A 27,819-nucleotide genomic window follows, 5' to 3' on the forward strand; every position below is an offset into this window, starting at 1 on the left:
ACTTGTTGCTTTTATATTGCCTAGCCATGCATTACTGGAATATGGCATCTTGTCGTGCTGTCATCACCCCGCGGTGGCTCGATGATAAGGCAACTGCTTGCTATTCGGTTGACTGAGGTTCGAGTCTCCTTGTGGCTTCACTCCTTTGGGTGTCATGACTTGTTGGTATATTGCCTAGGTATGAATTACTGCAATATGGCATCTTGTCGTGCTGTCATCACCCTGCGGTGGCTCGATGATAAGGTAACTCCTTGCGGTCTGGTTGACCGAGGTTCGAGTCTCCTTGTGGCGTCACTCCTTTAGGTGTCATGACACGTTGGTATATTGCCTAGGTATGTATTGCTGGAATATGCCATCTTGTGGTGCTGTAATCACCCCGCGGTGGCTCGATGATAAAGTAACTCCTTGCGGTTCGGGTGACCGAGGTTCGAATCTCCTGTGTCTTCATTTCTGCAACCAATATTTTCCCCTCCTTGCCTGTATATGTATGGGTTGAATACGACATTTCTCGACGTAGCAATCACCCACAGGTGGCTTGATGGTAAGGCAACTGCTTGTGATTCCGATGACCGGGGTACGAATCTCCTCTTATTTGAATTCTTTTCAGTGTCATAGCATTTTAAACATTGCCTGGGTATGTATGGGTTAAATAGCACATCTCGTGTTAACATTGACACTGAGGGTTGGCTTGGTGGTTAAACAATTGCTTAAATGTTGGGTTACTTTGGTTCGACTCCCCTCTTGGCGTTTTTTTTGTTTGTTTTTGAAATAAAGTTTTGGGATGAAAAAACGTATGACGTCATCAACGGAAACCTATTTAAGGTGCGACTAATTGCCGGAACGTTCTCTCTCCACTTGGCTGACAGACTCCGGTAAGTCGACACCCCCGATCGCTGCTCTCCACGCATTTTGACGAAGGTCAGTATTTAAGGTGATTTTGACGCATCATTTCAACAACGTCAAACGTGCCCTTAAGCAATGATTATCATGACGGTACTGGCGTAAACTTTCTTTGCAGCTCAGTTTGGCAGAAGGTAAGTTTCCAACTTATTTTGTCATTCCTAACCAAACACAATGACCATCTGTGTCAATGATTTGTCATCTCTGCCTACAGGTGTGCAGTTCGACTCAAAATGGCTGACTCGCCATATCCTTTTTTCAACGTGGCTTCTTCAAACTTTTTGTAAAAATTACCCAATTTCCACACCGTTAACTATGTTACCTTGTCTTGCAGGTCATCGAGGAGGTGTCCAGTCCTTGCCACAAGTGAGGAAAAAAAAAAAACACTCACACGCATTTAAATTCAACTTTTTTTTTCTCCCCCCCTCCCAGCACACAGATCACGGTTGAGGTGAGAACATGTACTCTGTACAAAATGTAGTCATTTGTAATGGTGAAAACTGATGTGCTCTTTAGACGCTATTAACTTGAAGTGTGGTTTTCCAGGCTTTTACCAAGTTCGGGCCTCTGTTGCAGTTTTCTGCTGACCCGGTTTTTGAGTGTGCAATCACCGCAGCTGGTCGAACAAGATGGTGGCGTTCGAGGACGGCCTTTTGGTTGGACACTGCGAAACAATGACCAACACTTTGATTTTTTTTTCCTTGCACCCCCCCCAAAAAATGTAAAATAAAATAAAAACTTGAACCACTCTGACTAGGGTACTTAACCTTACACAAGTTCACGTTGGTTTCTTCTCCCCTTGTCCACCAGGTGGCGCCAAAGCATCACATGTCCTGGGAACCCGTCCAGCAACGACTTTTTTAAGGCTGATCCTAAATGGTTTGAAACAATTTTTACAAGTCAGTCTGGATAAATACTTGTTCAAGTGCTCCGCTTTTTTTCTTTTTTTTTGCATGTGGACAAAGTAAAGCATCAAATTCTGACGTAAGCTCAAAAAATGAAATGGACGAGCGCTCACCTGTTTCCAATTTTCTTGACTGTGTGCAGGGCGGCTTCCAGTTTAAATGACGTGGTGGACAATCCTGCCCCCCCACCCAAAAAATTCAACCACAGTATGTACTCAACAAGAGACTTAACCTTCCACAAGCTCACGTTGGTCTCCCTTATGCTTTTTTCCACTAGGTGGCGCCAAAGCACATGTCCTGTGATCTTGTCCAGCAACGATTCTTTTTCGTCAAGGCTGATCATCAATGGTTTGGAACAATTTTAGCAACTAATTCTTGATAAATACTTGTACAAGTACTTGGCTTTTTTTTTTTTTTCTTTGCAGGTGGGGAAAAGAAGGCATTCAATTCCGACGTCGGCTGCAAACGAGTGCTCACCTGTTTCCAATTTTCTCTTGACTGTGTGCAGGGCAGCTTCCAGTCGGCATGGTGGTGGACAACCTTGACTGAAGAAAATGGACCTGTGGGGGGAGGGCAGAAGAGGTCAACATGTTTTCAAATTGACAGTGTCCATGTTCCTCAAGGTGAAGAAAAACTTTGGTGAGCCCTTAGCCTTGAAAGGTGTCTTCTTTTGAATGCCCTCAACTTAGCAAACCTGTTTTCATTGATTTGTTTTTCTTCCAAAGGTGCTGAACGTGATCATCTTCCAGCCGTCCACTTTGCTGATCGTCTTCCTCACAGTGTTACCATCTTGCGCCGTTTGCTGCACAACAAGGTGAGGTAACTTTTTGTCTTGCAGGCGTCCAGGCTGTCCTCGTTGGCCGACCACTTCTCAAAGACTCGTCGATGTCCTCCTGCTTGTTACTTAAATGTTTGCCACTTGAACTCTGCAAAATGAAATAAAGCTTGTTACAAATGCAACACTTGTTTGAACTCTTCTCCTCATTCTTAAAACATTTATTTTCATTTTAAAAATCAAACTTTTTTGAGAATTTTTTTCCGTTTTTTTTTTTTTTTGCCGGGTTTTTTTTCTGGAATTTTTTTCCGGGATTTTTTTCCCCCAGAATTTTTTTTCAGGGAAATTTAAATGAAAAGGGGTGTGGCCATTCTAGACAAATGCTGCCTGATTTGCTGGTGGCTCCCGAAAGTAGGCGTGGTCGGAGCGGTGATTGGTCGAGCGCGAGAACGGGCGTGCCTATGCAAAACGGAGGGCACCCATTGGTTGGAAAATGGGGCGTGGCTATGCAGATCTCTGTGATCTGATTGGTCCGTTCCGGAAAAGTCGGCGAAAATATGCAAATTTATGCAAATCTCTCGTTTCCGATTGGTTCGTATAATGAGGTGGGCGTGGTTATGCAAATGAGATGGACGCCATTGGTCGGTCCGGAATGTGGGCGGGGCGCCGCATTCATCTTGGAAGATTTTCGGTCTCTTGCCCAAGAACACAAAGTCGGCTCATGCACAGACCCACTTGAGACAGCTCGTCGGAGTGCTTTTGGGTGAAAAACCAAAGTATTTGCCCTCTCCCTTTGAGGAACACTCGGCTTCCCACTCGGATACACTCCGACTCAAGCTGTCCCATGCGACGTCTGCACATGAAATGACTAAGTCGGCTCGGACCAGAGGCCAAAAGTCTTGCAAGACTTACCCAGCAGTCCACTTGCCCTGAGAAAACAATCACATGCAGGGAGACGCAATAAAAACAACAAGACTGCACCTTTAACTTACACAATTTATTGAGGAGAAAACTGGGATGACTTCGTCGCCCAGAAAGTCATGACAGGCTGAACATAGGAGCATTTTGAACAGCTTGCGTGTGATCTCACTAAGGGGCACATAGTGCAATGAGCTGGCCAGCCACAACATCAGCAAATGCCTCTCAACACCTATGGCTTCACAGCGACACTGAGGAGGACCAAGTCATTTTAAAAATTACAGTATATATATATCTATAAGTCTCTCTTTTTTAGATATGCACAGTACTTTTAACACTTTAAGGTAGTCACACTATTTTAAACAACTCAAAACACACGTTCAATAAATATATTTTCAATTACTTTAGTAGCCTCAGCAAAAAATGTCCAATTAAACAGTGTGAAATAAGTCATTAAATAATGTTTTTTTCTTTCTTCAAATAATTTGAATCAGATCACAGTGATTTTTTAAAAGGCATCCAGAACTTAAATCTGTTTTCAGCTGACACTGATTTGGATCGAGTTATTAAAAAAAAGAAAGCAAATATGTTTATGTTTTTAAACATCCTAAAGGTTTTTTAAAGAACTTTGGCCACACCAATGTCATTGCAAAGCACAACCAGAAGTGTTTGCTGATGTAGTTCAGTCCAGCATATTGCGATCTTGTTCAAGTTCGGACAAATGTCAAACGGGCACAACATCGTCTACTCACACACGTCCACACGAAGCTTCCATCTGTTCATCCAAAACTCCATCATCCTGTCATGCAAAACCCTTCTTTCAAGCATATACAACATATTGTCAACATGCAAAGAAAACGTGTGAAAACTGAGCGTGTGTTACCTGTGACAAAGTGTCCGCAGCTGATTTGGATGGGCAACAGCTGACGTCGCGACCACGTTCTTTCATTGTGAACGCCCTCGCACGTGTAAAAAAAATAAACAAAGACATCTTTCGTGCTGGAGCAACGTAACTTACTGCTACTTTAGCTCGGGTGTTTGTAGCACACAATATAACGTTCAGGCAAACGCGCCGGTCAACCCAAACATTGCTTCCTTTCCGGTTCGGGTGGAGCTTTCACTTCCGCGTCTTCCGAAGAAAACAGTCACTCACGAAACTAAAGATAGCGATATAAAACCAATTCAAAAAATAAATAACGGACAAACAATACACGGTAATGAGCAATACAACATAGACTTTTATTTTTACATTTTGAGATATTTTTCTGTTTTCTGTGTAAGAACACAACACTCAATTAAAATACGTCATCCAAGATGGCGCCCGAGTAGGCAACAATCTCCAAGTGCTCCCCAAGAGTTTTTCTTGGAGGGGGCGGGGGTTGTCTTTTGTCACGTGGTGTTTGTTGTGACTTCGTGTGCACCCGATATGGACTGTTTTCAGTGTTTTTGGTCAGGACATTCGTCAAAAGCGAAGCATCTGTGCTTGGTGGTTGAGCCTTCTCGGCAGCACGGGTGCACCTTCGCTGATTTGCATTGTTGCATTGGGAGAAATGTCGGCGCTAATTTAACTGTCACCCCTGGACAGTCCCGGGGCGCTTGTTTTTTTCCCCCTGAAGTGGGCAGCATTTTTTCACAGCCCCTTTTTGTTTCGCGTAGATGATGACGCTATTGGGACAGTCTGCCCTGGTACCGTTGGGTAGGTGGCTTTCGGAGCCGTGGATGAGGAGAGAGGAGCGTCGGCGCTGAGCGTGGAAGCATATTTGGAATTGAGAGTCCCCGATGGAAATCAAACGGATTCACATGGGCCAGGAGAAGTGAACCAATTTCTTTTTTTTTTCGTCAATGGACGCGACAGCTTCTTGTTTACTTTCAAGTTTAGCTTGTCGCAGACGTGTGCACATTTTGAGCGTGACGTCTGTGAGCGAAAGGACACTTTTGATAGTCTCCTCTTTCATCTCGACCTGCTTCAAACAACAACGCGTATTCAGGAAGAGTGGCTAAGATTGCTTGACTGTCCGTGTTTTATGTTATGTATCGTGTTATACTATTGTGTTGTGATGTGAACTGTTTATGTTATGTTTATGTGAAGAAACCAGCCTTGGGACTACGGCTGAAAACTAGCATTTGTGCTAATTCCGGTGTAAGGAGAGCTGTGTTTATTTTAAAACATTGCTGTCTGTTTGGGAGGTGATTTGATATATTTTCTCTTACGTCACTGTGTTTTTCCTGTTCATCCACATGATCATTTTTTTTGTCACCGTTGACAAGTTTGTCTGATTTACTATGTATTGCTGCAAGTTGTCATGTTGTCATTTCACACTTTGTCCAGCGGGATCCTTCTCAATAAAGCCTCCGAAAAAGGGAAAACAAAGCTTGTGACGATGCCTCAAAACGAATAAAGTGAAACGCCGTCCTCCGGCGTCGGATTTTAGTATCTACAACGACGGCCGCCCGTTTAATTTTTGAAATGAATCCAGTGGAAAAGGAGGATATAAAATACGAGTATATGGATTCATAGTGGTGCTTCGTGGAATAATAAGTTATCTGCTAACTTGTCGACGCACTTCTTCGACTTTCATCTTTAGCTGCACTTAATATGTTCGTTGGGCAATTCTCAATGCAGAGACAGATTCAGACATTTTGCGGAATCTGCGACCACCCAGCCTTTGCAACCGATTGCTTTACCAGTGGCTCGTGAATAAAGCCGTTAAATGCTACGAGAAAATCCGGCAATATGCACTGTCCGATGGATAGTGGTATAAAAATTGGACGCAGGTGCGGACAGTCAAGTTTCGATTCCCACGCAGTGCATCGTTCGCATAAATAAGCGCAACGGAAAATTGAGATTGAACCAAGGGCTCGGGATTCTTTGGCAGTGTCTGATACCATTTGATTTAATGGCCTTTAATATTCAACCTCGTTTTGTTGTATTTCAGTTAGTTGAATCTAGAAAAATTGCCTAAGTATACACTGGTTAAATATGACATTCCGCAACTACGTTGTCATCTAGAGAAGGCTTGATGCTTACGAAACTGCTTGTGACTCCGGGTGACCTGCGTTCGAATATTCTGCTGTCCTAAATCCTCTCATCATTACTTTTAATGTGGCCTGGGTATGTATTGGTTGTGTAGGACATCTCGTGAAGCACGAGTCACCGAGAGATGGCTTGATCGTAAGGCGACTCCTTGCAATTCGGATGACCTCGGTTCGATTCACTTTGTGTCTCAGTGTCATAAGTTTTGCCTTTTGCTGATTAACTGGGTATGTATTGCTTGAATATGACATCTCGCGAAGCAGCCGTCACTCAGAGATGGCTTGATGGTTAAGAAACTGCTCGTGACTAGGTTGACCTGCGTTCGAGTCCTCTCTTTTCAGCTTTTTTAAATATTGCCTGGGTATATATTCGTTGAATAGGACATCTCGTGGTGCATTTGTCACCGAGAGATGGCTTGATGGTAAGGCGACTGATTGCCATTCTGATGACCGGGATTCGAATCTCCTCGCGTTTTCACTCCTTTTCGGCGTCACTTTTAAATTGCCTTCTTATGTATTGGTTGAATACGACACATCGCGGTCAAGCCATCATCCTAAGGTGGCTTGATGATAATGCAGGTGCTTGCGATTTGGATGACCTCGGTTTGACTCTTGTGTCTCAGTTTCAGTTTTTGCTGATTACCCGGGAATGTATTGGTTGAATATGACATTTCGCGATATGGTCGCACCTAGAAATGGCTTGATGGTTAAGAAACTGCTTTCCATTTGGATGACCGTGGTTCGAATCCCCTCCTGTCTTAACACCTTTCAGCGTCATGACTTTTTTTTGTTTTTGTTTTTTAAATAAAGTTTGGGGTTTAAAAAAACGGATGACGTCATCAACGGAAACCTATTTAAGGTGCGACTAATTGCCGAAACGTTCTCTCTCCACTTGGCTGACAGACTCCGGAAGGTCGACACCCCCCGATTGCTGCTCTCCACGCATTTTGACGCAGGTAAGTATTTAAGGTGATTTTGACACATCATTTCAACAACGTCAAACGTGCCCTGAAGCAATGATTATCATGACGGTACTGGCGTAAACTTTCTTTGCAGCATTTGGAGAGAAGCTCAGTTTGGCAGAAGGTAAGTTTCCAACTTATTTTGTCATTCCTAACCAAACACAATGACCATCTGTGTCAATGATTTGTCATTTCTGCCTACAGGTGTGCGGTTCGACTCAAAATGGCTGACCCGGCGTATCCTTTTTTTAAACGTGGCTTCTTCAAACTTTTTGTTACAATTACCCAATTTCAACACCGTTAACTTTGTTACCTTGTCTTGCAGGTCATCAAGGAGGTGTCCCGTTGTCACAAGTAAGGGGGAAAAAAAACCACACACGCATTCAAATTAAACTTTTCCCCTTTTTTTCCCCCCCAGATCACAGGTGAGGTGAGAACATGTACTCTTTCCAAAATGTCATTTGTGAAAACTGATCCGTTCACGAAAGTTATTAACTTGTGGTGTCTTACCAAGTTTGGGCCTGTGTTGCAGTTTTCCTCTGTGCTGCTTTTTGAGGGCGCAATCACCGCAGCTGGTCGAACAAGATGGCGGCGTTCGAGAAGGACAATTTGGGTTGGTGGGACTGCAAAACAAAATGGCTGACCAACACTTTGAATTTGTTTTTTTTTCCTTGCAGGCTCGTGAAATGGTTTGAAACAATTTTTGCAAGTCAGTCTTGACAAATACTGCGCTTTTTTTTTTTTTCTTTGCAGGTGGGGAAAAGGCATTAAATTCCGAGGTAAGATGCAAACAAGCTCAGAAAATGAAATGGGCGAGCGCTCACCTGTTTCCAATTTTCTTTTGACTTTGTGTGCAGGGCGGCTTCCAGTCCAAATGACGTGGTGGACAGTCCTGCCCCCCAAAAAAGAAATTCAACCACTATGTACTCAACAAGGGCCTTAAGCTTCCACATGCTCACGTTTGTTTCCCTTCTGCTCTTGTCCGCCAGGTGGCATCCTGTGACCTTGTCCAGCAACGACTCTTTTTCATCAAGGCTGATCTTGAATGGTTTGCAAGTTATTGATAAATACTTGGACAAGTGCTTGGCTTTATTTCTTTGCAGATGGGGAAAATAAGGCGTGAAATTCCGACGTCGGCTGCAAACGAGCGCTCACCTGTTTCCAATTTTGACTTTGTGTGCAGGGGGCTTCCAGTCCAATCGGCGTGGTGGACAACCTTGGCTGTGAAGAAAATGGCGCTCCTGGGGGGGTGAAAGGTCAACAAGTTTTCAAATTGACCATGTCCATGTTCCTCAAGGTGAAAGACTTTGGTGCAGCCTGAGAAGAAGTCTCAGCCCTTTGCCTTGAAAGGTGCGATTTTTGAATGCTCAACTTTGCAAACATGATTTCATTCGTTTTTCTTCCAAAGGTGCTGAACTTGATCATCTTCCAGCCGTCTACTTTGCCGATCGTCTTCCTCAGTGTTACCATCTTGCGCCGTTTGCTGCACAACAAGGTGAGGTAACTTTTTGTCTTGCAGGCGTCCAGGCTGTCCTCGTTGGCCGACCACTTCTCAAAGACTCGTCGATGTCCTCCTGCTTGTTACTTGAATGTTTGCCACTTGAACTCTGCAAAATGAAATAAAGCTTGTTACAAATGCAACACTTGTTTGAACTCTTCTCCTCATTCTTAAAACATTTATTTTCATTTTAAAAATCAAACTTTTTTGAGAATTTTTTTCCGATTTTTTTTTTTTTTTTGCCGGGTTTTTTTTTCCGGAATTTTTTTCCGGGATTTTTTCCCCCAGAATTTTTTTTCAGGGAAATTTAAATGAAAAGGGGTGTGGCCATTCTAGACAAATGCTGCCTGATTTGCTGGTGGTTCCCGAAAGTAGGCGGGGTCTGAGCGGTGATTGGTCGAGCGCGAGGACGGGCGTGCCTATGCAAAACCGAGGGCACCCATTGGTTGGAAAAGGGGGCGTGGCTATGCAGATCTCTGCGATCTGATTGGTCCGTTCCGGAAAAGGCGCAGAAAATATGCAAATTTATGCAAATCCCTCGTTTCCGATTGGCTCGTATAATGAGGTGGGCGTGGTTATGCAAATGAGATGGACGCCATTGGTCGGTCCGGAATGTGGGCGGGGCGCCGCATTCATCTTGGAAGATTTTCGGGCTCTTGCCCAAGAACACAAAGTCGGCTCATGCACAGACCCACTTGAGACGGCTCGTCGGAGTGCTTTTGGGTGAAAAACCAAAGTATTTGCCCTCTCCCTTTGAGGAACACTCGGCTTCCCACTCGGATACACTCCGACTCAAGCTGTCCCATGCGACGTCTGCACATGAAATGACTAAGTCGGCCCGGACCAGAGGCCAAAAGTCTTGTAAGACTTACCCAGCAGTCCACTTGCCCTGAGAAAACAATCACATGCAGGGAGACGCAATAAAAACAACAAGACTGCACCTTTAACTTACACAATTTATTGAGGAGAAAACTGGGGTGACTTTGTCGCCCAGAAAGTCATGACAGGCTGAACATAGGAGCATTTTGAACAGCTTGCGTGTGATCTCACTAAGGGGCACATAAGCACATTGTGCAATGAGCTGGCCAGCCACAACATCAGCAAATGCCTCTCAACACCTTTGGCTTCACAGTGACACTGATGTGGACCCAAGTTATTTTTAAAACAAGAATCATTAAAAAAAGTCTCTTTTTTAGATATGTAATTTTAACAGTTTAAGACAGTCACAATATTTTTTCAATCACTTTTTTTCGCCTCAGCTGCCATTTCTAAGAACGAGGGAGATGTGCAGAGTTGTAGAAACTCCACAGAAATAAAGGTGAGGAGCCATACAATGAAACTATGGGAAAGAGTAGTTGAAGCTGGACTCAGAGCGGAAGTGAGCATTTGTGAGCAGCAGTACGGACGCAGAGCTGGAGGTAGCAGAGATGAAGATTTTGGAGAGAAAGTCAGAGAGGCCGGACTGAGATGGTTCGGACATGTCCAAAGGAGAGAGGGTGAATATAATGGGAAAAAGCTGGAGGCAGACCAAAGAGGAGGTTTATGGATGGAGTGAAAGAGGACATGAAGGTAGCTGGAGTGAGAGAAGAGGATGCACAAAGCAGGGTTAGATGGAAGAAACCGATTCGCTCTGCCGACCCCTGAAGGGAAAAGACGAAAGGAAAAGAAGACTTTAGTTGCCTCAGGAAAAAAATGTAAGCTTATGTTATATTATTAGTTATCGTTTTATGTTTGAGCATCATAAATCATTAAACAATGTTTATTTCTTCAGTTAAATCATTTGAATCACATCACAGTGACACTTTAAAAGGCATCCAGACCTTAAATCTGGTTTCAACTGACCCTGATTTGGATCGAGTTTTTTGTCAAATAAAGCAAATAGAAATATATTTTTAAATATCTTCAAGGGTTTTTTTAATAACTTGGGCCACACCAATGTCATTTAAAGCAAAACCACAAGCGTTTGCTCATGTCGTTGTCCAGCACATTGCGCTCGTGTTAAAGTGAGGAGAAATGTCAAACACACAGGACACTGTCTACTCACACACGTCCAAATGAAACTTCCATCTGCTGATCCAAAACTCCGTTCCTGTCATGCAAAAAATAAATAAATAAAACAAAAGCAGTGAGCCACGTTCTTTCGCGCACATACAAAATATTGTCAACATGCAGGGAAAACGTGCGAAAGTTGAGCGTGTGTTACCTGTGACAAAATGTCCGCAGCTGATTTGGATGGACGGCAGCCGGCGCCGAGACGACGTTCTTTCGTTGTGGTCCCCGACGCACGTGTCAACAAAAAATAAACAATGACATCTTTCGTGTTCGAGCGACACAACTCACTGCTAAGTTAGGTGATGCGCTTCAAGCATACCAAACAACGTTTAAGCAACCGCGCAGGTCAGACCGCACATTCCTCCGTTTCCGGTTCAGGTGGAGCTTTCACTTCCGGGTCTTATTTGGATATTTTTTTCCAACCTGCTTAAAAATAAAAGGAGAAAATCATATGGCATCTTGTGAAAAAAAAGACAGCGAAGAAGGAACCAAACTAACATACTTTGTTTGACACATGCTGTAGACCAAGGAGGGGGGGGGGGGGGCAACGTGTAGATGACACTGGAGGGCTGCCTGAAGAACCGGCACTGTTTTGAGTTCATCTCAGAGATACGCTAGGACCACCGCACAGTGCTTCACCCGTTTTAAGCGCCTGAAGTACGGCTTCCTCCACAAAATGTCAGTCGACCGCAATGGTTCTCAAACTTTTTTTCACACCAGGCGCCACGCTAACGAAGCCCGTCCACCCATGCGAAGACGCCAGAAAGGGGGGCGGCCATGAAGATCCCCCCCACCCCGAGTTGTTTCTGTTCATGCATATGATCACTTTTATCACCGTTGATACGTTTGTCTACTTCACGATGCTGTTATTTGTCATGTTGGAATGTCACATTTTGTGCAGGGATATCGTGATCAATAAAGCCCATCGAATCGCGTGACACGCTGCCCTCCGGTGGCTAATTGGAGTAACTGCAACTACGGTCACTGAATGGCCAACCGTTTTATTTTAGGTTCATCCAAGAGAACGTTTCGTTGTGGCAGGATATAAAACACGAGTATTTGGGGTAACTGATTCATAGCTGATTTCCGTACAGGCAGACGGGGGTTCTTCGATTGTTTTTTAACCCGCAATAGTGTACAAGTGCCCATGGTTGTCTGTTGTTTGCCATTTGTATTACGTCTTGATGTATTTTTATGCAGTTCAGTCTGCTGCCCTTATTTTTAGCTGTTTGTGTTTCAATGCACTGCATGTTTGCACTGTGGTTGAGAGAGGAAAGTAATTTCATCAGTGCTGTATGTTGCACATCGAGCATATTTGACAATAAAGCTTGAGTTGACTTAACTTAAATCCCATAGGTCACCTCAGTGGCGCTTAATGGAAAAAAAAATAGTTCTCTGCTCACTTGTCGACGCACTTCTTCGACTTTCATTTTCAGCGACACTGAATTGCGGAATCTTCAACCACAAGGTCATCACAACTGCCTTTCCAGCTGACTCGTGTGTTAGGCTGTTAAATGCCACAAAGAAAATCGGTGATTTCCGCGGCCTTGTGGATTAGCGGTGTAATATTTTGGTGCCGGGACCGACAGCCAAGGTTCGATTCCCACTCAGTACGTCTGTCGCAAAAAATAAGCGCAGCGGAAAACGAGGATCGAAACAAATGCTCATGATTCGGAGGTAACGTCTTATTCCATTGCCTTTTAAACCGTCGGGTTATATTGGCTGGGTATGTATTGGTTGAATACGACATATCGCGGTCTAACCATTACTCTGAGGTGGCTTGATGATAATGCAGCTGCTAGCTATTTGGATTACCTCGGTTCGAATCTCCTCGTGTTTTTACTCCTTTTCGGCGTCATGACTTTTTAAATTGGCTGGGTATGTATTGGTTGAATACGACACATCGCGGTCCAATCATCATCCTAAGGTGGCTTGATGATAATGCAGGTGCTTGCCATTTGAATGACCTTGGTTCGTGTCTTCTTGTGTCTCAGCTTGTTTTTGCTGATTACCTAGGAATGTATTGATTGAATATGACAATGGATGTCACCTAGAAATGGCTTAATGCTTACGAAACTGCTTGTGACTCTCTTCACATGGGTTCGAATCCTCTCCTTTCAGCATTTTTTTTTAATATTGCCTGGGTATATATTCGTTGAATAGAACATCTCGTGATGTAGTCGTCACCGAGAGATGGCCTGATGGTAAGACAACTGAGTGCAATTCTGATGACCAGCGTTCAAATCTACTCGTGTCATAACTCCTTTCAGCATCATAGTTCGTTTTAAATATTGCCTGGGTAGGTATTGGTTGGATATGACAGAGTGCGGGTAATCTGTCACCACGAGATGGCTTAATGGTTAAGAAACTGCTTTCGATTTGGATGACCGTGGTTCGAATCCCCTCCTGTCTTAACACCTTTCAGCGTCATGACTTTTTTTTGTTTTTGTTTTTGAAATAAAGTTTTGGGTTTAAAAAAACGGATGACGTCATCAACGGAAACCTATTTAAGGTGCGACTAATTGCCGAAACGTTCTCTCTCCACTTGGCTGACAGACTCCGGAAGGTCGACACCCCCCGATTGCTGCTCTCCACGCAGGTAAGTATTTAAGGTGATTTTGACACATCATTTCAACAACGTCAAACGTGCCCTGAAGCAATGATTATCATGACGGTACTGGCGTAAACTTTCTTTGCAGCATTTGGAGAGAAGCTCAGTTTGGCAGAAGGTAAGTTTCCAACTTATTTTGTCATTCCTAACCAAACACAATGACCATCTGTGTCAATGATTTGTCATTTCTGCCTACAGGTGTGCGGTTCGACTCAAAATGGCTGACCCGGCGTATCCTTTTTTTAAACGTGGCTTCTTCAAACTTTTTGTTACAATTACCCAATTTCAACACCGTTAACTTTGTTACCTTGTCTTGCAGGTCATCAAGGAGGTGTCCCGTTGTCACAAGTAAGGGGGAAAAAAAACCACACACGCATTCAAATTAAACTTTTCCCCTTTTTTCCCCCCCCCAGATCACAGGTGAGGTGAGAACATGTACTCTTTCCAAAATGTCATTTGTGAAAACTGATCCGTTCACGAAAGTTATTAACTTGTGGTGTCTTACCAAGTTTGGGCCTGTGTTGCAGTTTTCCTCTGTGCTGCTTTTTGAGGGCGCAATCACCGCAGCTGGTCGAACAAGATGGCGGCGTTCGAGAAGGACAATTTGGGTTGGTGGGACTGCAAAACAAAATGGCTGACCAACACTTTGAATTTGTTTTTTTTTCCTTGCAGGCTCGTGAAATGGTTTGAAACAATTTTTGCAAGTCAGTCTTGACAAATACTGCGCTTTTTTTTTTTTTCTTTGCAGGTGGGGAAAAGGCATTAAATTCCGAGGTAAGATGCAAACAAGCTCAGAAAATGAAATGGGCGAGCGCTCACCTGTTTCCAATTTTCTTTTGACTTTGTGTGCAGGGTGGCTTCCAGTCCAAATGACGTGGTGGACAGTCCTGCCCCCCACCACCCCCCAAAAAAGAAATTCAACCACAATATGTACTCAACAAGGGCCTTAAGCTTCCACATGCTCACGTTTGTTTCCCTTCTGCTCTTGTCCGCCAGGTGGCATCCTGTGACCTTGTCCAGCAACGACTCTTTTTCATCAAGGCTGATCTTGAATGGTTTGCAAGTTATTGATAAATACTTGGACAAGTGCTTGGCTTTATTTCTTTGCAGATGGGGAAAATAAGGCGTGAAATTCCGACGTCGGCTGCAAACGAACGCTCACCTGTTTCCAATTTTGACTTTGTGTGCAGGGGGCTTCCAGTCCAATCGGCGTGGTGGACAACCTTGGCTGTGAAGAAAATGGCGCTCCTGGGGGGGTGAAAGGTCAACAAGTTTTCAAATTGACCATGTCCATGTTCCTCAAGGTGAAAGACTTTGGTGCAGCCTGAGAAGAAGTCTCAGCCCTTTGCCTTGAAAGGTGCGATTTTTGAATGCTAAACTTGATCATCTTCCAGCCGTCTACTTTGCCGATCGTCTTCCTCAGTGTTACCATCTTGCGCCGTTTGCTGCACAACAAGGTGAGGTAACTTTTTGTCTTGCAGGCGTCCAGGCTGTCCTCGTTGGCCGACCACTTCTCAAAGACTCGTCGATGTCCTCCTGCTTGTTACTTGAATGTTTGCCACTTGAACTCTGCAAAATGAAATAAAGCTTGTTACAAATGCAACACTTGTTTGAACTCTTCTCCTCATTCTTAAAACATTTATTTTCATTTTATAAATCAAACTTTTTTGAGAATTTTTTTCCGTTTTATTTATTTTTTTTTGCCGGGTTTTTTTTTTCTGGAATTTTTTTCCGGGATTTTTTTTCCCCAGAATTTTTTTTCAGGGAAATTTAAATGAAAAGGGGTGTGGCCGATCTAGACAAATGCTGCCTGATTTGCTGGTGGCTCCCGAAAGTAGGCGTGGTCGGAGCGGTGATTGGTCGAACGCGAGAACGGGCGTGTCTATGCAAAACCAAGTGCACCCATTGGTTGGAAAAGTGGGCGTGGCTATGCAGATCTCTGTGATCTGATTGGTCCGTTCCGGAAAAGTCGGCGAAAATATGCAGATTTATGCAAATCTCTCGTTTCCGATTGGTTCGTATAATGAGGTAGGCGTGGTTATGCAAATGAGATGGACGCCATTGGTCGGTCCGGAATGTGGGCGGGGCGCCGCATTCATCTTGGAAGATTTTCGGGCTCTTGCCCAAGAACACAAAGTCGGCTCATGCACAGACCCACTTGAGACGGCTCGTCGGAGTGCTTTTGGGTGAAAAACCAAAGTATTTGCCCTCTCCCTTTGAGGAACACTCGGCTTCCCACTCGGATACACTCCGACTCAAGCTGTCCCATGCGACGTCTGCACATGAAATGACTAAGTCGGCCCGGACCAGAGGCCAAAAGTCTTGTAAGACTTACCCAGCAGTCCACTTGCCCTGAGAAAACAATCACATGCAGGGAGACGCAATAAAAACAACAAGACTGCACCTTTAACTTACACAATTTATTGAGGAGAAAACTGGGGTGACTTTGTCGCCCAGAAAGTCATGACAGGCTGAACATAGGAGCATTTTGAACAGCTTGCGTGTGATCTCACTAAGGGGCACATAAGCACATTGTGCAATGAGCTGGCCAGCCACAACATCAGCAAATGCCTCTCAACACCTTTGGCTTCACAGTGACACTGATGTGGACCCAAGTTATTTTTAAAACAAGAATCATTAAAAAAAGTCTCTTTTTTAGATATGTAATTTTAACAGTTTAAGACAGTCACAATATTTTTTCAATCACTTTTTTTCGCCTCAGCTGCCATTTCTAAGAACGAGGGAGATGTGCAGAGTTGTAGAAACTCCACAGAAATAAAGGTGAGGAGCCATACAATGAAACTATGGGAAAGAGTAGTTGAAGCTGGACTCAGAGCGGAAGTGAGCATTTGTGAGCAGCAGTATGGACGCAGAGCTGGAGGTAGCAGAGATGAAGATTTTGGAGAGAAAGTCAGAGAGGCCGGACTGAGATGGTTCGGACATGTCCAAAGGAGAGAGGGTGAATATAATGGGAAAAAGCTGGAGGCAGACCAAAGAGGAGGTTTATGGATGGAGCGAAAGAGGACATGAAGGTAGCTGGCGTGAGAGAAGAGGATGCACAAAGCAGGGTGAGATGGAAGAAACTGATTCGCTCTGCCGACCCCTGAAGGGAAAAGACGAAAGGAAAAGAAGAAGACTTTAGTAGCCTCAGGAAAAAAATGTAAGCTTATGTTATATTATTAGTTATCGTTTTATGTTTGAGCATCATAAATCATTAAACAATGTTTATTTCTTCAGTTAAATCATTTGAATCACATCACAGTGACATTTTAAAAGGCACCCAGACCTTAAATCTGGTTTCTACTGACCCTGATTTGGATCGAGTTATTTGTCAAATAAAGCAAATAGAAATATATTTTTAAATATCTTCAAGGGTTTTTTTAATAACTTGGGCCACACCAATGTCATTTAAAGCAAAACCACAAGCGTTTGCTCATGTCGTTGTCCAGCACATTGCGCTCGTGTTAAAGTGAGGAGAAATGTCAAACACACAGGACACTGTCTACTCACACACGTCCAAATGAAAATTCCATCTGCTGATCCAAAACTCCGTTCCTGTCATGCCAAAAATAAATAAATAAAACAAAAGCAGTGAGCCACGTTCTTTCGCGAACATACAAAATATTGTCAACATGCAGGGAAAACGTGCGAAAGTTGAGCGTGTGTTACCTGTGACAAAATATCCGCAGTCGATTTGGATGGACGGCAGCCGGCGGAGACACTACAGTCTTTCATTGTGGTCCCCCGCGCGCATGTCAACAATAAACAAGGACACATTTCGTGCTCGAGTGAATTAACTAACTGCGAAATTTGGTTATGCTTTTCAAGCACACCAGACAACGTTTAAGCAATCGCGCCAGTCAGCCCAAGCATTCCCTCCTTTCCGCTTCATGTGGAGCTTTCACTTCCGGGGAATTTTGGGACAATTTATTTCCAACATGCTTAAAAATAAGAGGAGAGAATAAAACGGCAAATCGTGAAAAACTAAAGCACAATTACACCGTTTTCAAAAAAAAGAAATAGCGAACAAAGCAATACATTGAAACAATCAATACAACATCGCCATTTTTTTCTCCCAACTTTGTCTTCAATTTCCATACATTCTGGAATAAGAAACATCGAGCATTCTTCGGAAGACATTAATTTTGATACTGCAGAAACAGAAATCTTACATTTACAAAATTCCCTTCAAGTGCATAAAAAGACCAAAACAGCGGCGTTGATTTGTTTAGCTGTCGCTGAAAAATGACGTTTTGTAGTCGATTCCGCTGTTTGTCGTCGCTGGAGTGATGACTAAACAGAGGGGGGCGCGGTCTCATTTATTTTAAAATGATGCCTTTCAGGACTATCGGAATTATTCCAGACAAATGTACTTGGTGCCCTCTAGCGATCGATTGGGTTAATGTTCAGGGTTTTTTTTAAAACAGGAATATCAAAATTAACAAATATGTTATATTATTTCTTGATATTATGTAATACAACTATATAAAAATCTGTTTAAAATGTAGTTATTGTTTTGTATTATATATCTAATTATATCATTGGTTTTTAAATAGGTTATTATAAATCACTTTTTGAAATGGTTGAAAAAATACGTATTCATCTTGGAATTAAATTAATTTATAATAACATTTGGGTGAGGATGCATGGTTTTGAATACGTTATTTCCTTTCAAAATAATGAACAACGGTGGCAAACCTGGGACAGTAAAAAAAAACTCGTGCTCTCTGAATCGACTTGGACACGTGCCAACACATAGGTTTGTGAACTGGTGAACAAATACAATGGTGACACCTAACGGTCAACTTGGTGACTTACATGAAATGCCTCCAACAAATGAGAATGAATTAATTTTAACTCCCTCACCCTCAAAAAATGACATGACCTGTGTCCGTTTCAAAAATCGCATTGAGCTCAAGTGGAGGAAAAACAGTTTGCCCACCGCAGGTATCAAACCAGATTTAAAAATATATAAAATGGAGGATAAAGTATCATTTTATAGCAGATGATTAAAGACATATTAAGTCATGTAATATTTTCTATGTGTTTGTATTATGTTTTTTTGTGTGTGATCTGCAGCGCGGGTGGGGGCAGCACTTGAACGTCTCACCAGTGCCGCTCACACACAAAGTGGCTCCTACTGTTGCTGTTGTGAGGGAGTGTGTGTGTGCGTGTGTTTGTGTGTGTGTCGTCCATTGTTGCTCGGCTCCATCCCAGCTGTACGGCGCAGGCCCGAAGTAGCGCAGCCGCTCTGAGGTTCGTACCCTACCGCGCAATCTCCGTCTATTTCAGCCCCGGCGCAGCCGCAACGCGAACCCGGCAGCGTTGGGGGGGCAAGCGATGCTCTAGTCAAGATGTTGGCAGCCGCCGTAACCGTGAAAGCTGCACCGATCGTTTTTTTCCCCCCCGTCACTGTTTTATCGTTGCAAGGGAGAAAAAGCTCAAAGACGAGAAGAGCTGTTGATAGGCGGCAGGCAGGCCGCTGCTAGCTTGTAGCTGCCGTTTAATGGCAATATTATCGCGCGGGATGGATGCTAAGTACGCTTTTGGTGCCGCTGCGGCCTTTCGTTGCTTTCCCACCGAGCACCCGCGCGGGCGTGCTTCCGGAATAACAACGTTATTACGACGCGGGGCGTATGTATCCTATTTACATCGATATGCAAAAGTGTGCAACGCCAACTGGTTTGCACGCTAGCCGGGTCGCTAAATGTCGGACAGGGCTAGCGTGGTTAGCTTAGCATCACCGAGGAGTGATCAGTTAACTGGCAAGTCATGAAAGACGTTACGGATTTTGGTTGCATTCAGTGCAGTTATCCCGTTTGAGGAAGCAAACGTTTGTGTGCTCGGTGTAAAAATTACTTTGCCGGTTAATTTAGCTTGCTTGGCTTTAATAATGCACGACCAAAACATAAGGTACACCCATTGATAAGCAATACAGGAGGTGGAACGCTAAGAAGTGTTATGACGAACTAGTCAGTGTGTTGATGATTGTATTAGAATTGCACCGATTTAAACCTTGTGTTTTTAAGGATCTTATTTATGTGCGCGGGAAGGGCAATATTCTAAATTTCATGATGTAATGATGTTTTTCCCTCCACTCCTTGTAAGGAATATGTTCATAATAACATAATAATAAATGCAAGTGTTCACAATGAGTCCATGCTCTTTGAGGTGTGTCACAAAAGTTCCATAACTGGTGCCAGGCGTCTGGCAGAAAGAATCATCACATCTTCAAAAACCATCAGAAGTGGAGTGGCTTTCTTGTCATTGTACTTCAAGGTGTAACCAAACTGAATAGCAGCTCCAAAATGTGGAAATATCAAAACACCCCAATTCCAATATCAAAAGAAATTGAAAATATTAGAATGAGGAGGGTTTTTTTTATGTTTTGTTGGTGCTTTTTTAACCCAAACTGACCAAATTTGCCCAACAAGTTTTCCAGTTTGCCGCCCAAGAGTGATATTTTTCCCCACGCGTATTTGTAACGTGTTCCCCAAAACGCACATGCAAATCTGTTTTACAATATAGCAACCACATCTGTAAAACGTATTATTCTGATTTTTTTTCCATTTAACTCTTTTATGCACCCTGTAAGCTGTCCACTGTAGTGACCGCTGTCTCTGAAAAAGGTTAATGTGCTCCATAAGTCCATGTCACAATAGCATTTGCAGTTGGTTATTTTTATTTTTACACAATGACATCTCAGAAAATGTGGAAAGTATCATCAGAGCAGAAACAAACTGTTGTCACCCGTACCAGGGAGACGTCGATGCTAAATCTCAAAACTGGTTGCTCCAAACGTTTATTTTGAGACATATTAGAGTACGAAATGAACTTTACCTTTCCGTTGTCGAAGAGCGATCGGTGGGCCTCTTGTAAATATGATATCAGATTGGAAGTGTTGAATCCAATTTCAGTCTCTCAACCATGTTGTGCATAAGCTTCCTTGAGCACAGCAAAAAAAAAAGTATCTGAGTACCAAAGTGAAGCCATACCTTGAAACCGCTAACCAGCCCTTGCCTACTTCTGCAGATGAAGTTGAATAAAGTAGATGCGAGTTATTGGTTCATCGACTTGTCTTTTTTTTTTTGTCCATCCTCAGCCATTGGACCCTGGATCCAGCTGTGTAGACGAAGGCGTCAATCATGGATGATCACGGCATTCACCAGACCGAACACATGACCACCATCGAAGCCAGTGCCGTCACTCAGCAGGTTTTACCCTGAAAAAAAAAAAGAGTGAAGTCAATCAGCCCGTTAAGTCAAACAGGTTCAATATCGCGAGTCGGATGTATAACAGGTGCACGTGACCACCTTTGCCGACACGTCCATGATGAGCGCAGACGAAGACTCCACCTCCTCGCCGGACGATGATCCCTACGATGACACGGACATCCTCAACTCGGCCGGCAATGACGAGGTCACCGCCCATCTGGCCGCCGCAGGTTGTGCTCAGGATTTGCTTTAGAATTCAAATGTTGAAAATGTCATGTAATTGGTCTAGAAATTTTTATCCGCTGCCCCCACAAAAAAACAACAACAAAATCACTGTAACACTGAGTAAAATAAAATTCAAATTCAAAGTTTGAACATCACCAGAAATTGATGTAATGTTTGAAAATGACCACCAGGTCGCGCCACAGCCTTATTTTCCTTTTCCTTTCCTTTTTTAAATTTCAACTACTTTCTGTATTCCAGAATGGCTGCTTCAGGAAAACTTCCAAACTGTATTTGCACTTACATTCTTGTCCGCCGTTTCCCCTCCAGGTCCCGTCGGCATGGCAGCAGCTGCCGCCGTGGCGACGGGAAAGAAAAGGAAGAGGCCCCACATCTTTGAATCCAACCCGTCCATACGCAAAAGGCAGCAGACGCGTCTCCTCAGGTAAGCTGCAAACACCCTTCAGCAAACTCAGTTCAGTGGTGTGAGCGTTCGGGAAGTAAGTGGGTGGTTTGCTAACAGGAAACTGAGGGCCACCCTGGACGAGTACACCACCCGCGTGGGCCAGCAGGCCATTGTGCTGTGCATGTCCCCCAACAAACCGAACCCGGTCTTCAAAGTCTTCGGCGCTGCTCCGCTGGAGAATGTGGTGAGTGCGCCTCGTCTCACTCGGGTCAAAAATAACTCAATCATAACTCATAATTCCGTTATTTTTTTTGGGTTCACCTCACCTGATCTCAAGGTCTGTTTTGTTGTGTGTCACCCAGGTGAGGAAGTACAAAGGCATGATGCTGGAGGACCTGGAGAACGCCTTGGCTGAGCACGCCCCCGCCGGAGGGGAGCTGGCGTCGGAGCTGCCCCCCCTCACCATCGACGGCATCCCCGTCTCTGTGGACAAGATGACCCAAGTGAGGCTCCGCTTTTGCTCGCGTATGGTTGGTCATGACACATGAATAGAAGTTATGATCATAAAAAATAAAAAGAAGAAGAGAGAGGAGGGATTTGAGTTTGGACCGCCACTCTGATCTAAGGGATGAATTGGAGCCAGTCACAAGAAGAAGTCATGCCACAGACAAACATCTGGATTTCCTGAATTCAATTCGTCATGCTATATTCACTGTAAGAATTCAGCCCGGGCCTGCACAGGGCGCCCTTTGGCAACATCACAGTCCAACAAAAACAAATTTGTCCTGTTAAGACAGCCAGCCCTTTTCTAAAAGTATCATAATTTGTAGTTGTTAAACACCTTAATGAGCACAAGGTGGGTTCAGTGAGGTTCAAATTTGCCGGCTGCGTGAATTTCCCCACCCTCCCACGGGAGCCCGTCTTGTTTACACGCCACTCCCAGGGCTGCTGATGTTTCCTCTGCCCCGTTGCCAGTGCGGCACACACCCTCTGGGACCGTCGGCGGGTGCGCCGCGCGGGCAGGTGTGTTTGTCTGGCGGAAGGATGAGATTAGCAGCAGTAACCTGTTGCCTCACTCACCTTTTAAAGGGGGTTGTTTTCGTGCCGCAAGCTGGTTTGGATGTGTGGCACGTTTGCCCCAAGCGAGCATGAGCCTGTAATTAAACCCCCAGCCAGGTTTGCAAAGCTGACCCGGCAACATTTTAGAAGGTGCCGCTGAACACACTTGCCAGTATCACGACAGCAGCAAAAGGGAAGAAAATATGCAGTTGATTCACGGCGCACGGGGCGATTTAATCTGCACATGACCAAATTTAGTGATGCCAAGGCAGGCAGACGCAGCGATAGAATCCCCCCTGCGGCGATGCTCCCATATTACCAGGACGCCGAGGACGTCGGCACTAAAGCGCACCCCCGAGCCTGCCAAGCCAGGGAAGTGATGACGTGACGACGCACGGCTTAGCGGAGCCAACGAGCGCATTCGTAGGCTCAACAATGCAATCTGTACATGAAGGATGACATTCAGTAAGACGTCCTTTATGAAGATTGCCATCTGTCTGAATTTGGCCTGGAAGCTTCTTGTGCTTGTTGTCAAATGAACACAAAATAAAGAGAATTTCATGTTGGATATTTGAAGCTAGCATGACTAGCATCGATGTCACCAAGGGAATTATAGTTGACAAGAACTAAGAAATTAACAAAAACTAACCCAAAACAACAAAAACGAATTCAAATTTAGAACAATGACTTCCAAGTGAGTCATGAATGAAAGTTGACTTTTCAACACGTTACGAGCCTTAAACGGCGTTCTATTCGAGTCGTCGCCAAGTTCTGGCTGACACATCAGCCTGGTGCCATGTTCATAGATTAGTCTGTGACTCGTTCCCCTTTTTAGAAAGCGCATTGCTATTTGCGGGCCGTAACCTCCCCGGCATGTTACTGATCAATACTCGTATCACTTTTTTTTTTCTTCAAGGGCGCGTCCGTGTCATGCTCACCCGTCTCCTTCTTCTCCTTTGCCGCAGGCCCAGCTGCGCGCCTTCATCCCGGAGATGCTGAAGTACTCAACGGGCCGAGGTAAGCCCGGCTGGGGCAAGGAGAGCTGCAAGCCCGTTTGGTGGCCCGAAGACATCCCTTGGGCCAACGTGCGTAGCGACGTGCGATCTGAGGACCAGAAACAGAGGGTGAGAGGATGCGGAGGCAGGGTGCACGCTAGATGAATTTCCCTCGTTTCTGTGATCACAATTTTTTATTTTTTTTTGCAGTCAATAATAAACTACCAACACTTGACTTTTATATATAACATGAAAAACCAGAAAATAAATGAGTTATAAAGTAAAATCACAATATATTCCAATCATGGCAATTAAAATTAAAAATATGTTCCTGCTGTTTGCACCTTGGCCTCTCTTGGGGGCAGTGTGGTGCCATGCATGCATGCAGTACACGCAAATATAAAAAGATTCGAAGAACAAAGTTGTGATTGAGCCTAAATATAAGGATATAGTCAGTATGGGTTTAGCTAATGATCGAGTCGAACGACTTCTGGTTGATGCACCCCCTCTAGGTGTCCTGGACGCAAGCGCTGCGGACCATCGTTAAAAACTGCTACAAGCAACACGGCCGCGAGGATCTGCTTTACGCCTTTGAGGAGCAGCAGATCACCACCACGACCACGCAGCACCACCTGGCCACCGCCCAGAGCATCGCCCACCTTGTGCCCTCGCAGACAGTGGTACAGACCATCAACAACCCCGACGGCACCGTGTCGCTCATCCAGGTCGGGACGGGACACACCGTGGCCACGCTGGCCGACGCCTCGGAACTCCCCGGCGTGACGGTGGCGCAGGTCAACTACTCGACGGTGGCGGACGGCGAGGTAAGCGAAACTACGCCGGAATCGATCGGACACGGAAAAAAACTCATTCTGATAGAACGGACTGCCTAGGTGGACCAAAACTGGGCCACCCTCCAGAGCGGCGAGATGACAATCCAAACCACGCAGGCGTCCGAGGCCACGCAGGCGGTGGCGTCGCTGGCGGAAGCCGCCGTCGCCGCCAGTCACGAGATGCAGCCGGGAGCCACCGTCACCATGGCGATCAACAGGTAAGGAATGCGGCCATTTTGGAGGTCGAGATGAAGGGCTCACTTCGATGGGGAACGATGATTTGAGCGCCTACATTCGGGACAAAGAAAATTCAGTCACATAAAAATAAAATGTCCTCAGCTTCATAAAAATTTTTTGAGGATTTATTTGGGGTTTTTTGGGGGGGGGGTAGTGCGTCGCTAACCGAATATGCTAGCTTGTCAGCAGGTTTCCCAGCGTCAAGGTGACTGTGTCACAAATGGCTCAGTCCCATTGGGGCTCGTTACCTGCACCCACCTGAGTCACACCTCTACCTGCTGTAGTCTGCAGAACATTTTGTTTTCCTACTTTTTTTTTTTCCAGTTTACAAAGGGTCTTCATCAGTTCATATCCAGAGCCGGCTCGTGCTAATTCGGCCTGGCCGTGATCTGGTTAATAAAATGGCTTTGTTAGACGCCGCAGCACCTGCCACCTTCAGAGAGCTGTGACAGATTCTCTCTAAGTCCAGACTGGAAAAGCCTCTTAGACTCCTGCTTCCCCCCACCCACACACATATCCCAAATAACCCCCACCAGACAAAATTTACCTCCAATTCTGCATACGTAAGCCTTACATGTGCTGATACCACAATGACTGATTAAATTCCTACAGCATTTTTTGGGGGGTGTTTTTAAACACTGCGGCATATCGTCTTTTGTAGCGAGGCGGCGGCCCACGCCGTGGCGACACTAGCGGAGGCCACGCTCCAAGGCGGGGGGCAGATAGTCCTCGCCGAGACGGCGGCCGCTGTTGGTGCGCTAGCAGGGGTGCAGGACGCAACAGGTATTCTTTTTCATCTTCACTGTCATCGTTCCTCTATGGTTTTGCTCGCATACGGGACAACAGGCCTTCCCACCAGTAGGTGGCCCTAATTTAAAAAAAAAAACATTTAGATGGTAGATATGTCCAAGACCAAACTTTTCGCCCTATCCACACTGTTAACACATTTCAGCTTAATGCTAACATATAATGCGAAAACACATTGACAGGGCTAAAGAAATTAGCAGATATTCCAGTGATTTTAAAACACAAATAGAGCAGCAACACATACAAGAGATGAGAATACTAAGAGACACTAAGGGGGGCGGTGGACACGAAGCGTAATCTCATGGTGACACAATAATGTATTCAATGTTCAGCCTTGCTCTTACGCTGCAGCCAATTAGCGTGGCAGAGTTTTAAGCTTCCCTCCGCTGGCTCCTCTGAGGCTAATCTACTCCGTGCTGATGTGACAGATGGCGCATGTTGGGCACACAACTTGTTGCGTCACTCCCGTCTTTCTCTTAATGCTGTGCAATTTGTCATCACAGTAAAATGGTCGCTATTTGTGATCATCAATCACACACAACATACAGTATTTAACTACATAATTTCGAATTCAACTTACGGGCTCTTTAGGTAATACAATCATTTTTATATTTCAATGGCCAATCAATCAATCAATACCACAAATGAGCTTTCAAAGCCTAAGTCAGTCAATCAAAGCGGTCACCTGTTCCCTCGAGGGCCTCCCCCACTCTGCCCCCTACTGGAGAGCTTTGAATCACTCCATTACGAATCCACGTCTTATCTCGAGGACCAGCTGTCGATCCGCGCTTATGCGTCAACTTTCGCATTCGTTCCGAAGCGCCCGTGCGCACACACAATGACATCGTCTGCGACTTCACATCTGATTTGACCAAAGACGCCTGCGAGGAAACATCACGTCCGTTTCAAAGTGACCGCTTGCTAAACGGAGCTGCGACGGCCAGTCCTTCTGCCCGCTATTGACCTTAGCGAGCTAATCACTCGAGTGGAGGGCGCCGTTTTGAAGTGTGCCGCCCTGCTGATTGGCTCACGCAAACATGCGCATGGCCCTTTTTAACATCTTAGCGACGACGTCGAGGAGTGGCTACTTGACGCGGGCCCGCCATCGAGGGGGGGGGGGGCCAATAATATAAGCCCTCCTCCACTCTGTCACCAATCACTAGCAAGTGGGTTTAGCCAGAGTGGGTCTGACAATTAGCCCTCGGGATTTGAGCTTTGTAACTTTAAAAACAATTACGGCTGCATGCGGACGGCGGTGTGCTTTGGGTTGGTGACACGGCCAGATTGGAGGGCGGAGCGGGAGGCCCACGTGACAGCGGCGGTAATCCCTGCAGACACTCACAGCTGTGTTGGGAGGAGAGCGCCATGGATGTTCAATTGCGCCATTGTTCTGACACGGACGATCTGAAAGACTAGATCAGCACTTGAGTGAGCCAAGGCGTAGACACACAGGAAGAATTTGGCTTTGGAATGAACCTAAGAATGCACTATAGTGGATTTAAAGCGAATATTTTTCACAGCTCAAACACGTACTTTAAGAAAGATGCTCAGGAGTGTACTTATTCCGCGTGTCAATGTATGTCACTAACATGAACAAAGAAAAATGGTTGGTGTTACTGGACTACATAAGCACATATGGCAGCATTGATAATCAATTCTGGAATGTTCACCTGCTTCCAGGTCTGGTCCAGATTCCAGTCAGCATGTATCAGACGGTGGTGACGAGTCTGGCGCAAGGCAACAGGCCTGTGCAGGTGGCCATGGCGCCGGTAGCCACGCGCATCGACAGCACGATGACGCTGGACGGCCAGGCGGTGGAGGTGGTAACACTGGAGCAATGATCCACCCGGAAGAGCGAATTCCAGTTCCCAACTCTGTACAAATCTGTTTTTAATTTCAGGCGGAAAGTACACGTGACGCGTCCTACGTTTACTTTGTAAAATGATTTTTGTTTTGCTTAGGTATTTATTTGCTCTTTAAAAAACATCCTTGAAAATGAACTAAAAACGCCTCACCGGTACCTGCACTCCTTTCTGTGTACTCCACTTGACAATAAAATATTACTTTGGATCACATCACTGTACTCAGGAAGTACATCCGTTTTTTTTTGGTTTGTTTGTTTCTTCATATTGGAAGGCTGTAATGCTTTCTCCTAAGCAGACGTTTTAGTGTATAAAATCACGGAACTTTTTTTTAAACAGCTGTGCCATCCTCTGTGTTCCTTATTGTATATTTCTTTTGCGTCTTTTCAACATTTTGACTCTATCCGTATGTAAATTGGCTTTGTCAGGATAGACGGTGTAGTATGTTGTACAGACTGCGTCATGACCTTTCACAGAGGGATTTGTGATGGAGGACAAGAATAATAAAAGTTACTTGACTTTTAACATTT

General features: G+C 44.8%; 2 protein-coding genes and 3 long non-coding RNA genes across 49 annotated transcripts; 4 read left to right on the forward strand and 1 right to left on the reverse strand.

Annotated features, from left to right (window-relative positions):
- The first annotated feature begins 829 nt into the window (after positions 1 to 829).
- On the forward strand, positions 830 to 1,324 carry LOC147186122 (uncharacterized). Its single transcript, XR_015099362.1, has 3 exons — positions 830 to 918; positions 1,019 to 1,034; positions 1,115 to 1,324. It is a non-coding gene; the product is annotated as an uncharacterized LOC147186122 (long non-coding RNA).
- On the reverse strand, positions 1,297 to 27,111 carry LOC147186123 (uncharacterized). Of its 17 annotated transcripts, none has more exons than XR_015099352.1 (24): positions 23,494 to 23,640; positions 21,395 to 21,979; positions 20,968 to 21,115; positions 20,679 to 20,876; positions 20,495 to 20,599; positions 17,324 to 17,382; positions 17,165 to 17,209; positions 16,070 to 16,166; positions 14,817 to 15,223; positions 14,621 to 14,701; positions 14,474 to 14,541; positions 14,160 to 14,272; positions 11,195 to 11,469; positions 11,036 to 11,080; positions 9,944 to 10,040; positions 8,649 to 9,100; positions 8,453 to 8,533; positions 8,318 to 8,385; positions 8,004 to 8,116; positions 4,382 to 7,811; positions 4,251 to 4,297; positions 2,500 to 2,731; positions 1,673 to 2,365; positions 1,297 to 1,564 (listed from the first exon to the last, which is right to left on the reverse strand). It is a non-coding gene; the product is annotated as an uncharacterized LOC147186123 (long non-coding RNA). The 17 variants fall into 17 exon arrangements; XR_015099350.1 differs by having other exon boundaries at positions 16,070 to 16,757; XR_015099345.1 differs by adding an exon at positions 26,113 to 27,111 and having other exon boundaries at positions 16,070 to 17,209; positions 17,324 to 20,599; positions 23,494 to 25,488.
- On the forward strand, positions 7,338 to 9,134 carry LOC147186124 (uncharacterized). 2 transcript variants are annotated; one of them, XR_015099360.1, is made up of 6 exons: positions 7,338 to 7,487; positions 7,588 to 7,617; positions 7,698 to 8,272; positions 8,351 to 8,541; positions 8,677 to 8,843; positions 8,902 to 9,134. It is a non-coding gene; the product is annotated as an uncharacterized LOC147186124 (long non-coding RNA). The 2 variants fall into 2 exon arrangements; XR_015099361.1 differs by having other exon boundaries at positions 9,013 to 9,134.
- On the forward strand, positions 11,595 to 15,257 carry LOC147186125 (uncharacterized). 28 transcript variants are annotated; one of them, XR_015099337.1, is made up of 9 exons: positions 12,164 to 12,720; positions 13,600 to 13,642; positions 13,743 to 13,772; positions 13,853 to 14,079; positions 14,182 to 14,262; positions 14,327 to 14,428; positions 14,507 to 14,709; positions 14,845 to 15,011; positions 15,136 to 15,257. XR_015099337.1 is itself a non-coding variant. In XM_086103662.1 (9 exons), exons 1-7 carry the CDS (start codon positions 12,704 to 12,706, stop codon positions 14,602 to 14,604), a joined length of 324 nt encoding a protein of 107 aa, XP_085959788.1. In that variant the 5' UTR covers positions 12,164 to 12,703; the 3' UTR covers positions 14,605 to 14,709; positions 14,845 to 15,011; positions 15,136 to 15,257. The 28 variants fall into 28 exon arrangements, 8 of the variants coding, with proteins under 8 accessions (XP_085959788.1, XP_085959789.1, XP_085959786.1 ...); XR_015099338.1 differs by having other exon boundaries at positions 13,853 to 14,074; XR_015099340.1 differs by having other exon boundaries at positions 13,853 to 14,074; positions 14,403 to 14,428.
- nrf1 (nuclear respiratory factor 1) lies at positions 20,721 to 27,819 on the forward strand. Its single transcript, XM_086103657.1, has 10 exons — positions 20,721 to 20,868; positions 20,954 to 21,098; positions 21,421 to 21,535; positions 21,614 to 21,740; positions 21,859 to 21,999; positions 23,521 to 23,679; positions 24,063 to 24,374; positions 24,444 to 24,601; positions 25,282 to 25,403; positions 27,108 to 27,819. The coding sequence occupies exons 1-10, from the start codon at positions 20,800 to 20,802 to the stop codon at positions 27,266 to 27,268; spliced, it is 1,509 nt and encodes a 502-aa protein (XP_085959783.1). The 5' UTR covers positions 20,721 to 20,799; the 3' UTR covers positions 27,269 to 27,819.

Source organism: Hippocampus guttulatus, chromosome 22 (genome assembly GCF_054856545.1).
Source record: "Hippocampus guttulatus isolate MCC_2025c chromosome 22, RoL_Hgut_1.0, whole genome shotgun sequence".
Taxonomy (NCBI): Eukaryota; Metazoa; Chordata; class Actinopteri; order Syngnathiformes; family Syngnathidae; genus Hippocampus; species Hippocampus guttulatus.

What these genes read in the sequence shown, in the direction of transcription:
- LOC147186125 (XM_086103658.1), top strand. An exon ending in CCCCCCAGATCACAGGTGAG is followed by an intron (nt 14,080 to 14,181) that starts GTGAGAACATGT and finishes CCTGTGTTGCAG; the next exon opens with TTTTCCTCTGTGCTGCTTTT. An exon ending in AAAAGGCATTAAATTCCGAG is followed by an intron (nt 14,429 to 14,506) that starts GTAAGATGCAAA and finishes CTTTGTGTGCAG; the next exon opens with GGTGGCTTCCAGTCCAAATG.
- nrf1 (XM_086103657.1), top strand. Translation starts at nt 20,800, where the DNA reads ATGGATGATCACGGCATTCACCAGACCGAACACATGACCACCATCGAA. An exon ending in CCAGTGCCGTCACTCAGCAG is followed by an intron (nt 20,869 to 20,953) that starts GTTTTACCCTGA and finishes GATGTATAACAG; the next exon opens with GTGCACGTGACCACCTTTGC. An exon ending in GTCACCATGGCGATCAACAG is followed by an intron (nt 24,602 to 25,281) that starts GTAAGGAATGCG and finishes CGTCTTTTGTAG; the next exon opens with CGAGGCGGCGGCCCACGCCG.